We start from the raw sequence: 13,990 nt of genomic DNA on the forward strand, positions 1-13,990 counted from the left end.
ATGAATGAACAATCTGATTTCATTGTGCTGACTTTGGAACTGAAAGAACAAAAAAGTATACTGGGTGCTGCTGTAAGACACGATGCTGCTACCACAGAGACATGTAGTTTCTTTAGACAGGGTCTTTACAAAAGAATATAAAACCTTTACACTCATACATGATTTGGTAAAACATGGCTTGGTGGAAATATTTTATTTGGTTCCTCCTGAAAGGCTAATGTTACATATTACGTTGAAACATGTGGGATAGCTGGTGTTGTATTTGGATCTCATAGTCATAGTCAAGCTCTTGTTTTTGGCAGCTCGTGAAATACAAAACTGTTTCCGCCAAGACTGATTAAGTACTTTTACTTTTGTTGGATGTCTAAGTGTACTTCACATACAGTAGGGAAACATATAGAGCAATACACATATGTAGTACATATCTAGAGCTAGATTTTTTTTTTTGCACTACTCATAATAAAGTTTTTACCAAAAACGATTAGAATATCCAAATGGCAGATAACAACAGTGTAATTCCTTCTTTGTGTAATAAATATTCCATCCAAGGACATACTTAAGCTTTGTGTCTTAATACTGAAGTTGATGTGTGTATTGTCTGGGAAATGAGGGATGAGCAGCGAGGATAAGGATAAGAAAGTGTCTTTCCTGATGTGTCTGGGTGTCTGCTCACTATCAAGGATTCATGGAGTGTGTGACAGAGAGTGGATCTCAGTGGTGAGAGCTGGGAAGACAAGAGCCGCTCTGTACAGAAATCATCCTGAGACACACTGGCAATGTAATTAGCACATGAATTATTTCTGTACAATGACATGCTTCAGCGCCTCTTGACTTTGCTCTTGTCTGAGGAATGCCTCCATGTATATGGCCCAAATTAGACATCTGCCAAATGCCGGTCCTTTACAGTCAGACGCTTCTTTTCTTGCTCCAGTAATCAAAAGTGGACAGTAACCTCTCCAGCTCTCTCACAGCATGCACTTTGGGTCTGTGCTGGCAACCTTGACAAGGTTACATCCAAACTGAGCAGCTTGTTAAAGCGCGCACGGCGAAGATTTATAGCTGCTAGCACATTTCAAATATTGCCCATTCAGACAGAAATCTGCTATCAAATGTTACTACACACCTGTCTGCAGCTCATTGGTTCTCCAGTAAACATTCAGATATTATCATCAGGTATGATAAATTATTGCAGATGGGCTCATTACATTTTTTTAAAGGGGGGAAAATGTTTGTGCTCTTCTGGCCTATAACTAAATATATGTATAGTTAAATGAAGTGCTAACTATACATTAATATCCAAATGCTTCTCTTTTAATGAGGATATTGATCCCCCATCTCTCCAAGGCTTACATTATTATCCTCTGGATTTACACTGTAGGAATGGATTGGCCTTTGTAGATTAGTATTCAGCACGTTGCGCTCCTCCTTCACTGTAATGCTGTTGTGATTCTGTAATAGGCCGAAAGCAAATGAGAGCCTTGGAGCTAAAGTGTGCTGTTCTGTACGTGTGCTCATACAGTGTTTGTTTGACTGAGCGCACGGATATTCATTTTGCATTTGCCTGTCTCTGAGTCTTTTATTTTATTCTTTTTTTCCCCCTCGTTTTTTAAAGTCCTGTTAGATTCTGTTGCCTCATGATGCCTCTTGCCATTTTGAAACCTTAAGAACTAAGAAGCCTTCAACACTTTTAGCCGTCCGTTGCTCTGTGCATTGGATAAAAACAGAGTTCGGTACCATCAAGAGATTTTCTACCTTGTCTCTCACCAGCGCCATTAAGTCTTCAAGATGGAGCTTTTTCAGGGGGTGAGATATCTCTTAAGCTCACTCCACATAAATGTTCTTGTTGAGGGAATGCGCCAAAACATCTAATGTAATGCTTCACTTCCCGACTGTAACTCCCCCCCTTTTTTTCTTCTTAGCCTCAGACATATGAGGATCTATTTTGTCATGACTTTCCTTGAAAAAAGATACAAAATGTGATAAATATCACATTTATCCTATTTTTTTCTTCAAAAATCAATGACATCATGATTCATGGGGACACAGCTTGTTCTGCATAATTGTTTTTTGTTGTTGTTGTTGTTGCTCTTTTTTGGTTTTCCCAGTGGAATATCTTAAAGGCATCATAAGAGAGGAAATGAGATCTTATTGTGGTCAGTTTTAAATAAGAAGAAATATTTTCTCAGACTTTCTCTGTCTGACTTTCTGCTGAGAGGAAATTGCAGTTTGTGATGTGGGAGTTGCAGGAGTCAGTGTTGTTATTAGAATTTAATCCAGTTTATGTGTCAAAGGTATTGAGAAAAAGAGATTCTTTAGTGTTGAGGTGTGAGGTGTGCGTCCGCCTGTATCATTTCCATTAGCTGGTGGATGTCTGTTTTCATGCCTTGCAGGAATGTGTGCACAGGTGTGTGCATCATCAAAGGTGCGATGCCAGTTGTGGATGAGGCAGCTTTGTGTCCTCATGGGACCAGATACCAGAGGAGGGCAGCGCGTGCACCTGACTGACACGCTGCCAATTAGAGTGAACAGACATTGACTCTGTGTGTGATTTGGCTGACAGACTGTGAAATGGTTGCTTGACTCTCTGCTATTGGGAAAAAATGTAAAAGATTTCCCTGACTACTTTCTAGCACTCTGAAAACACGCACATACTATACAACAGCATGAAGTCATATTCCCTTTTCATCTGCATCACATTTCATGCTTTATTAGAGGGCTGAGAAAAATAGCTGTAAAAAAACAAAAACAGGATGAAGTTTTGACCTTCATTTCAGCTTCATGCCAGCAGCTGCAGTGAACACAAATCTGCAAAGAGCATTCTTGTAAGCTAATAGCTTTTGCTTTGAGCTCACCTCCTTGTATCACTCATCCATTAATCACAATGTACAATTTACTTGTACTTAAGATAGATTCAGGGTGAGGTGAGGCCTTTATAATTGTATTATGCTTGAAGTTTATTGTTTGCAATGGTATATGTTTTATAAATGCCACCCAGTATGTTTACCACTAGAATAACTCAGTCCCTGCTTTTCACCACACTTGTACAAAAAGAGGAAGAAATCTTGCATGACTCTTTGCTTGCAGAAAATGAGCTACATGTTATATAATAAGTGCCTAATTGACACCTGATTCTGTCCTTAATGACACGAGCGGCAAAGCCAATTATAAGTAAATTTACTATGGGCAAAGTGTTTCTGCGGACTCATGCTAGGGAAGGGGACTCTCTCTAAGCCCAGCACGACATCCATCATACTGTGAATCTAAATGACACTATATGTTAAGCTCACACAGTATGGTGTCTGAGGGAACTTAGTGTGTGGATGTGTAAGCTCACACAGATTTGCACATGCTGGCTTTGTCAGTTAAATGTCTGATAATATTTAACACAGCTAATTGAGGCTTTTCTCTCTCTTTGATGGCACTCAAAACGATCACCAAGTGAAAAAAATACCTTGTAGAAATTGTATTTACATTGCTGACTTAAAATTGAAAATAACACAAGTCAAAAAATATCCTCAAAGAACTCCTATGGGTTATTTGAGTGATGTCTACCTTGGGAGTGGCGAGCAGTTACATTTTTTTACTTCAGTCTTTTGAACTGTGTGATAATCATGTAATAAAATATATTCTCAAAGAATGTAGCACTTCAGAAACTCTTATATCTGTCATGCGGTAAGAGGCTTAAGCCAGCTTGATGACACTAACTTCCTAACATTTTAATAGGATGCCAGACACTAACTTCTGTATCATTTTAATAGGCTGCCAATCAAGCAAGGAAACAGCAAGCGAATGAAAACAGAGTCAAATCCAGTGTCAGTCACCGAGCTTTGCCACAGACAATTAAACTACTTTGGTCTCCACACTGCATGGCTTTGGTATCCTTTTTTGATGGCGCAGCTAGACCCTAAAATTCCACAGGTGCTTCTTTGGAAGTGCATCTTTTCTGAACTCGCTCTGAACCTGAAAATACTGAGCATTACACACCGAGCTCGTTTTACTTCAGCTTGTTACCGAGAGCTGAAAACGAGTATTTATAGTGGTGTGAGGAAGGTGGGTGAAATCTCTGACAGGGAAACAGTGGTGTCGAGTTTCATGCTATAGTCACAGTTAATGCTGAGGGCTGTCATGAAGAAGATGACACAATTGGAGTTGGGCAACCGTAATTGCTGTGTCTGTTTGAGCAATTCGAAACCTTCTCTACAGGCCCATAAAATTAGTATGAGTCTTGCTTGCTATGTGTCATCTTTCATTTAGTCTCTTTTGACTCTGGGGGACACTCATTATTTGTCATTAATAATGATATCGGCTGTATCGTTTAAAAGCCGTTTGAGTAAAATGTGTTTTCTACTCCCACGTTTCAACTTTTCTGCCATACTTTCACCTTTACTTTTGACAAATTTATTTTGTACACAATCGGGTCAAAAGTGTCAGCGACTAGATTAATTTGCACTTAAAATCAAAGCTTTGCCTATCGTTCATTTCATGGGTAATTTTTCTCATATGCTGCCAAGCCTGTTTCAGACTGTTGTGTCATGATTTGATGTTGACAGGGAATGTGCTCCCCTGGGTGCGAGCTAATTTAAAAAGCAGCCATAGAGTAGCAGTAGCCAGATTATGTGTCAGAGCAAAGTGACTGATGAGGAGCCTCCTGGTCGCTCGGTCACATGCTGGCAATGTTGTACATATGACGTGCTCCAGCTTGTAAGCCCCTTGGTGCGTCATACTAAATGAGTGATTTGGTTCTACATAGTCAACTTCAATTAGGATTGAATGATACTTTAGAGGCAGTTACGCGGCCTTTACTGTTTTTCGCAGTGAAGCATACCTTGATTTTTGTGGTCGTGCCATGCAGCGCCAACTCTGCTCACACCTTTTGTAATTTAATTTGAGTGACGGACACTTGCATTGCTTCCATCAATATGAGTAGTTAGTTCTGCACCATATATGCACAAATGTGATGTGACCATAGAGAACGAGATGCCTGAATGACTGTTAGTTAGCTGCTGTTGATTAACAGTTGTTTTTTTTTGCATGGACGAGGACAGTTGTACGTTTGAAAGAGATCACAGGATTATGAGAGTGCTGAAGCACAATTATTTTTGTCACAGGTCTTAGATCTCTGACGGATCTAAGAAAAGAAAGCAAAACACGACGTTTAAAATATCCTGCTAATGGAGGTTTTTGCAGTTTCTAAATGTAGTGTAAAATGGGTTTTGGTGAAGGCACCAATATGATGTTGTCTTTAAAAAAAGTGGGATGAATGATGCAGAAAAACACACTGTGACAAGTTTTTACCTTTGTGTCTATTTATGGCCTTTCCCTAGGAGCTTTCTGTTCACTCTTTTCATGTCTTTTTCTGTCCTCTGTTTTCTGAAAAACACTAAAGAAGCTGGCTCTAATTCTTGTTCTCATTCAGTGTTATGACTCAAGGGCATTGATGTGCCAGCAGCTAGCTGTAGTTTGATTGACCGTAGTTTGTAGGTCTGCCCAGAGAGACAAATGGGCTATGCCCAAATACCCAGGAGAAGCAGCAACAAAATAGCACCTTTCTTCATTATTATTGGGGACACTCTTTGCATAAAACAGTCTAATACCGTGACCTATGTCGTAAGTCAACAGCGTTGGGGTTTCTAATAGAAAAATCAAAGTAATAAATGTGACTCCATTTTTTTATGTGTTATGTTATTCATCTGTTGTAATTTTTTTTTACATTATATTACTCCACAACATGGCTTGAGATGCATTACCACATAATAACTAGTAAACAATGAAAATCTTAGGCTACATGCCCACACACTGGCACAAATCTTTATCCAAATGAAGGGCGCGCGCGCACACGCACACACACAAACAAATCTTTTTATTGTATTTTTAGTATAACCACAAAGCTGAAAGCAGTGTTGGTAAAAACCAACCCAAAGAGCATTTCACATAAAAATGCTGTGTGTTAGTAGCAGTGGATCATTGTTTCTGGCCTGGACAAAGTTTGCACTTTACTGTCACAACCTTGTCCTGTCACACAGTAAAAACTTATGTAATGCTCATATCTTCACTCTTCAAAAGTTTTATATTTAGCTGCTGTTTTTTTCCCTCCGTCCTAACTAACTAAACTTAGCCCAATGTCGTGCAAGTGCAGGATAAAGTTCTTCTATCTGCCCATGGATGAAAGAGCTTATGTAACCCCAATGACATAACTGTGATTAGTAACTTTAGCATTTTCCAGGTTACCTGAAAGATCTTTAAACACTGCAGCTTTCACTAGCCCAGCAAGGTATTAATCACCACAGTGCCACAAAGCTAATTAGCATATCATTACAGACATACTATGTTGAAGCTTTCCCAGTCAGTATTCCTCAGTGCTTTTTACAGCAAAATAAGATACCTTTAACAAAACTATATTTGACCACAAAGCTTGGTTTACCTATAAATCAGCTGGAAATGGGAAAATGAAATCTTGACTCAAGTGTGTGGATGTTTCTGTCTAGGCTTTTCACATAAATATTGGATATTGCAATATATCATAAAGATATAGCAGCATCAATTATCAGACATGTAAGCTAGCCCAAAAACATACATATGTTTACATCTGAGTAACCCAGTTTGAATGTAAACACCACAGAAGTTGCACATCCCCTGGCCCTGAAGCTCCCTCTGGGCCCGGCCCCCAAACGTTGTAAATTCTAAGCAATGCCTCTGCTATACACACACAATTCATTCTCCATTGGTTAGGGGAATTAACTCTGACTTGAAGGCATGGGGATGTGTGGAGAGAGAAATGAGAATGACCCTAAACTATTGGCTCTATTTGTTATGTGGTCACTGAGCTTGTGAAGCAGGGATGGGTGGATTTAGTGAAGAGGGTAGAGTTCTCTCATTTTCACTGATAGGGAGCGCAGACATAGAGGGAATGACCAAAGAGTGGTGAGATCCAGTCAGCTTCAATTATGGCCCCTTGTAGTTTTCCCAGAGGTGCACTATAGCACGTTTAAGGGGAAATCAATGAGGTGACAAATTGTTGTGGACAGCAACCCCTTTCATTTCTTACATTGTTGCATCCATGACTGGTTGGTATACAAAGCATATGTGTGTGTGTTAATTTGTGTGTCTGTGTTTGTTTGGCAAGCATATATAAATGTGCAGCCCCATTTATGATAATTGAATGCTTTGCTCCATTTGTTTTTTGGTGCTTTATTTTCTGCTAGTAGCTTTAATGGCTTGTTATCTGTCTAAACCTTTTTTAAATGCTTTCTAATAGGTTTTCACATGCATCACCCACTGATGTCCAATGTCACTTTGTTTTCTTTTTGTCTCAGAATGTTAAGGTTTTTCTCAAGGATGTTTTTGCTATGCCAAATCATATAATAAAATATTATAGAAATCAGTCACTTTGCTGATAGCCCGACGGCCGAGGAGTGCTCTTTTGCTCTTAACACATCTAGAGCTCTTGGTCATTTGTAAATTTTGATATAAATTTTCATATTAATACCGTACCAATGTGTCATTCTTTAACTGCAGTGAGTAATCTCTATTATTTAGAAGATTTAATAATTTTTATTGCTGGCACTCTTTGGTCATATTGTTGCTCTTCGATTTTGAATTCCATTAGTCTTTGTCAGTAATTGCTCTAACTGTGCAATTGTCTTCCTATCTAAGGTGTGTGAGCAGGTTTTAATAGCTGATGACCAATGTTGGGGTTGTTACCGAGAAAAAGTACTGCATTATTTGTTACATAATACAGTAGATTAAAACATTTATTACATAACTCATTAGCTTACTATTGTGTCAGATAATTACCAGTTGACAATATAAACCATTGGCTATAGTTCCACAACAGAAAACCCTATTGTATGAGAACATACATACAAAACTTATTTTAGTGTTTGAACACAAAGTTGTATATGCAAAGTAAAGTTGGAAACTAGGCAAAGAGACTTCAGAGCGCTCACTACTGTAACACATACACGTGTACAGTAGCTACAATGTTATAAATCTGACTGCTCATCACTGACCCCGTTACTGATTGAAGATCAGGCTCTGGCTGCTTGGTTATGGTTGGAAGACAAGTTTTACTTCACTCTGGGTTTTTTGGTAACTTTTTGTTTGTGCATGCTAACTGTGCTGATGCTTGGATCTTGTGATAGCAGCTAAATTCAGTTGCTGCTGTTTCAGATACAATTTGCACTTAATTGCCCATAATTGTGCTCTTGTCCTTTCATTCAATAAAAAAAGTAACCAGTGCACAGTAAAAAAAGGCATGTTTGATATTTTCTTACCTATCTTCTTATCATTTTCTTACTACAGTATAATGATCGTAGATTATGTATGGATACATGTCTGCCTTTACGCTATCTCCTCCTTTTAATGGGTGGGCCAGTCTGAAGAAAACTTTGCACGATCACATGTGCAAGGATTAATAACATATATATGTTTGTAAGAGAAATTTATCATAAATCACAATTCTTTGAGTTTTTTATATCACATTTAGTTCATCATCCCTCTGGAAATGCAATCTTACATTCTCAGTTAGCATATATTTTATGTGTCATCTTCAAGTGGTCGTGCTACAGAGTTTTTAGCAAGAATTGGCAAAAACCACTTTTTTGTAGTGCAGATAATTGAAGAATCTTATAATTAGAGATGGACCGATCCGATATTACGTATCGGTATCGGTCCGATACTGACCTAAATTACTGGATCGGATATCGGAGAAAAATAAAAAATGTAATCCGATCCATTAAATATCACGAAAGCACCTCACAAAACTTGCAACACGCCGTAACTCACCTCAGAACGTTAGCACGTCGGAGCAGTATGCATCACGTGATAGAGCGGCTGTGGCATGCGGGACCTGTCGGTGGTCTGGATAGCATTTGGAGCTTCGCTAGCAACCCGGCATTTCATCTCCGACAAAGTTATCCCCGAGAGAAGTAAAGCAAGTGTGTAAGTCCATCTCTGAATGTAAAGCATTCCTGCGTTAAGCTTAACAAGCGATATATGGAGCGACTGCCTCTCCTGCTGCTACTTCAATCATGAAACTGCTTAATGATCAGCTGATCGGCTTTTCTGTCGCGAGTCCATCTCTCTGGTTTGTTTTTGGCCCACTTTGCACCAGAAAGAGGAAACCAGCGGCTAAACAACAGCAGCACGTTTAAGCTTGATCAGCTGTTGTTAGAATTTATTTAATATTAGTTTCTACTCGAGAATCTTTTTCTACGTAGCTGACGCTGGTAACTGTGCAGGGGCGGATCTAGCAAAGTTTAGCCAGGGGGGCCGACAGGGCATGAACAGGGAAAAGGGGGCACAAAGACATACTTTTCTTTCTTATTCTCATTTAAAATGTCTAGCTTTTAATAAATAATTATCCTAATCTTACACCGAAAGTTTTAATTTGATGTAAAATGAATAGAAGTCAATTACTGTATATAGTGGCTATTAAGTCTAATATATATACACCCTAGTAAGCTATAGTACTTTTTCCTTTGGGAAGGTACCATCTGTGCAGTCTGCAATTTTGTTGAAGAAAGATGTTGAATCTATTTAATATTTCTTGAAAAATAATTGATTTCTGTGCATTTTTTTTTCACACTGCATCAAATTAAGGTTGATTACGTTGATTAAGCATCATGAGGTGGAGCGTGAGGGGTGGTTCCCTATTTTTTATTTATTTATTTTTGTTGTTGCTGGGAGTTGGAACCCTATTAGTTAGGTTGCTTAATATTTACGCTAAGTACTCTTTAAAATACCAGAATAGGGAGGATGGTGTAGGTTTAAGTTTATTAGATTGATCAGTATTGCTGAACTATAAATATTTTTTTTTTGCATACAGGTATAACAGAATAGCTTTAGTGTAGTTGTTGTTTTAAACTTGAGTATGAACTTATACAAAATGCAGCAAGATATTTTTAAAAAAACAGTTTTATTGATTAAAACACACTATATCGGATTCATATCGGTATCGGCAGATATCCAAATTTATGATATCGGTATCGGTATCAGACATAAAAAAGTGGTATCGTGCCATCTCTACTTATAATTAACAAAATGTAATTACCAAGCACACTGCTGTAGCACTACTGATGACAACAAAGCATTTTACAGATTTAATTTACATTTTCAGACATTGGTTATTTTTTCTTTTTTTTAGTATAGTAGTAATGTTCTAGGATGTTTTCATGCCTTATTGTGACATACATGAGTGCCTACATGTAGGCGCTACATGAAAAAAAAGTGGACAAACATCTTGAGAAAGTTGAGGGTAAACAGGAACGTTTCCTCTGGATGAGTCCGACTCTACCAGAGGAAAAGGGGAAAGATGCAGAGAAGACAGCGCGAATGGTGCGAGAGCCAGCAGAGCAGCCGGGGAGCTGTTTAAAGGAAATAAGTGCCTGGGATTATCTCCCTGCATTCCTTTGGCTATGGTGGATTATGGTTGGTCATTGGAATGTTAAATAAATATGTCTCTTTTTATACCTTCATTTACAATCTAATTTCAGTGTATTTATTATCAATTCAACATTTTGAGGCTTTTATTCGCATATTTTTTCACACCTTTCCAACAGGCACCCAAGAGGGCATTATATTAATGAAACACATTTCTCTTTCCCTTGTCTCTGCAGGAAAAGAAGAGTTTGTCGCAACCTTCAAAGGATCTGAGTTCTTCTGCTACGACTTGTCCTTGAACCCGATTCAAAGCAGCAGTGATGAAATCACATTGTCATTCAAAACCCTACAGAGGAATGGACTGATGCTGCACACGGGAAAATCAGCTGATTACGTCAACCTGGCTCTGAAAAATGGGGCGGTCTCACTCGTCATTAATTTGGGGTCTGGAGCCTTTGAAGCTCTTGTGGAGCCAGTCAATGGGAAATTTAATGACAATGATTGGCATGATGTCAAAGTAACAAGGAATCTACGTCAGGTAACAGTACATAGGGTGATATGGAGACTCAGTAAATAAATTAAAACAAATGCACTTAAATCATTACCATCATACAATACATTATTTTTCCCAGACATTGTAATTAAATTGCTAAATTTAATCATGATGGTTTCTGGTGGAGAGTGAAACAAAACCACGAGGGAGCAGGGACATCTCGATATGAATCAGGGCCTGTGTAAAGTTACAGTTTAAATCAACCCTAACTTTTAAAAAGAAAGGTTATAATGACATTTTACCTTTGTTGTAGCTATGCAAAGTTTCTAGAGTCATTTACATATCAACATGTGCAAAGTAAGACACAATACTGTTTTTTATGTCAAGGGAAAACAAATTTAACTGAACTCAAATTTCAGGGTAGTACGTACAGTATAGTCTGTATTAACAAAAATTACAATATTGGAAAAAAAGGGGAGAAAAGGTACAAAAACATTTGAGTGCTTATGTTAGTACAGTTGTGATATTGGTCATTATGAATCTGTTGTATTTAAGCATTCAAACGAACTTGCTAGCACACTGTACTTTTTACTAATATAAAAGAAAACCTTTATGTAGAGCATAGGTAAACCTAGAGTTAGACTTTAAAGCACCAAAGTCAAATTTCCAGCACAGGCAAATCCCTCTTACAAGATTTATAGACTTTAATGGGCTTTGCTTTATGGTCTTGATTCACCTCCTTATACTCCTAAGAAACAGGGGAGTGACTTTACATGAGTTTTAGGAATTTGATTTCTTATAAAAATCTTGTTTGGCCTCTTAACACCAAAGGGTGGTACAACTCCTGCAGTGTTGCAGGATATCAGCAGAACAAATTCTAGGCTGGTTATGAGATGAGGATATTAATAAGCATAGCGTTTTTGCTTAACAAATATGTAAATAATCCACCTGGCAAGTGCAGATCATGCTGGCCGGAGTAAATCAGCAGAGGTCTGTTAGTGTTTGTTGTGCTGATTCACAGCAGGCCAGCATACAGTAAATTGGGTCAGGATGTAGCTCTCTGCAAGAGGCTGTTCATCCTTGAGGATGATTGGAGGGCCCATCAGTTGGACCCATGACCAACCTGAAGAGGCAGAAGAGTTGTTGAGGCACAACACTGGCATGCTGTCGGTGGCTTTCACCAGTAACTGAATGCTCAGTTTCAGCTGATGGGTCACCTGTTGGTTGAAATTTCGCTTTCCTTGAGACTAAAGGTTACTAAAGCATGGGTTTCAACAATCTACCCTCTGGGTTTATTACAATAGCACGTGTAATTTCCTCCAGTTCTCTAGGGCCTGACTAGTTGTAGGTGGCTGAATCAGCAGCATGGCATTTGGGATAGAACCCCAGGTGAAAGACCTTTGCTACAGGTGTGCAAAGAAGTACCCACATACCAACTAGGCAGAAGACCTATAGCCCTATAGATCATAATTAATCATTTCCAGAGTAAGTGGATTCAGCTTCTGGGTGCATCTCGACTTGTAGGTACAACAGCTGCTGTGACAAGACAGCTGGAACTTTGCTTCCAGTTCATTGGATATTGTTTCGTAAATACACACAGGCTCTGCTAGATGATTTGGAAACATTAATCACTCTCACTGGGCCCTAACCCCAACATTATCTAGGTTTAGGAAAGCAGAAAGCTAATAATATCACACTGCGGCATTTGTCTCTGCAAAGGAAACATGGGAATGTGAAATTATTGTACAGGTCTTTCAAGCTGAATACCGTAAACCCCTCACCTAATTAATCAAGCTAATTTGCGCTGTCGAATTCAAGAAGAGTCCCATAACCCTGGATACATTGCAAACGTTTCAAAACTACTTGTTTCGTTTGCATGAGGTTGCAGGCTTTCGGACCAATGCTTGCCTCAGGGTGATGTACGTTAAGTGTAACCCATGTGCCTGTAGTTGACACGTAGAGACAGTCCTGCACTATATTGATAACTACCCAAAAATGTAGTTGGTTTTGTGGAGCAACAGTAGCAGACTTAAGTGTTAAAAGTGTTAATGCCAACGTACAGATCCTAGCACTACAGGACGTTACAGTGGAGTAAGGTTGTGTTCTGGAAGGACTCGTTGAACTGAATGTGTGATGAGAAAATATGTAGATAAATATAAAGATACTTTACTGATTGTACTAGAACATAAAATAATTTTTAGATGAAACAGGTTATTTAGAATACAATCTTTAAAATAAAAAAGCAGTTGTGCATTCATTTTTGTATAATTCAGTCAGGTTAAGGATTATTTTTGTTATGTACTGATATGTAAAACCTTAGAATTATAAGAGGGAGTACTTTTTCACATGACTGCAGTTTACACCCAAAAATCTCTAGATTTGTTCCTGCTCATTTCATGGGAAATGTTTATCTTCACCTCAGTACCACAGCTTCTTTTTGCATAATCAGCCAATTGATTATTGACAAACCTAAAGATCTGGCCAGCTTGAACATTCACTGTAAAGAAAACAAAGCATATTGAGTGCATGCTCTGCGGGGGAATCAAAATTGCCATCCTCCATATTCTGTGTCAGGGTCTCCTTTGCTTTGTCTCATTGCAGTAAAGTGATCCTAAAGTTCATCAATAAGACCAAACGGAGGTAAAGTATTGTATGAGCGGTGGGAAGTCTGATACACTGGATTGGTCTCAAGCCTAAAACCAAGTACAAAAGAAGACGAATCCTAATATCAATAGCAACAATAATGATAATAATAATAAAGTTTTAGAAATGGCCTTGGGAATTTTCTTAAGAGGGTCAACTGATGTGCTTTAGGCATTCTTTCGTATGAGCCATGTCTGTCAATCATAACCTTTTGTCGGGACTTGGGTAAGGACGTTTTTTTTCTGCTACTCAGTCTAGTCACATACAGAAAATGGTGCAAAAAAAAAAAAAAACACCATGAAGGAAATCAGGGAGTTACTGGTTGAGCACTTGCACCTCTTGTGCATTCTTGTTATTTCCTTGGTCTGCTTTTTTCTTGTTAAACTTATTTTGCCCTTTTTTCTCTATGTTACTAACATGCTTTGGAAACAAACTAACATCATTCATGGAATGTTTCATTCCACTACTAACCAG

General features: G+C 38.5%; 1 protein-coding gene across 1 annotated transcript in view; it reads left to right on the forward strand.

The window, feature by feature from the left end:
* The window catches only part of LOC146655798 (neurexin-1a-like), a 282,074-nt gene that overhangs the window by 88,564 nt on the left and 179,520 nt on the right, over positions 1-13,990 (forward strand). The window contains exon 6 of the mRNA XM_085428418.1: positions 10,617-10,918. Within this exon, the coding sequence (XP_085284544.1) occupies positions 10,617-10,918 (302 nt within the window). The remainder of the gene's footprint in view (positions 1-10,616; positions 10,919-13,990) is intronic.

Source organism: Rhamphochromis longiceps, linkage group LG13, assembly GCF_057381845.1.
Source record: "Rhamphochromis longiceps isolate RC_006_pf linkage group LG13, R_longiceps_female_GT1.1, whole genome shotgun sequence".
Lineage (NCBI taxonomy): Eukaryota > Metazoa > Chordata > Actinopteri > Cichliformes > Cichlidae > Rhamphochromis > Rhamphochromis longiceps.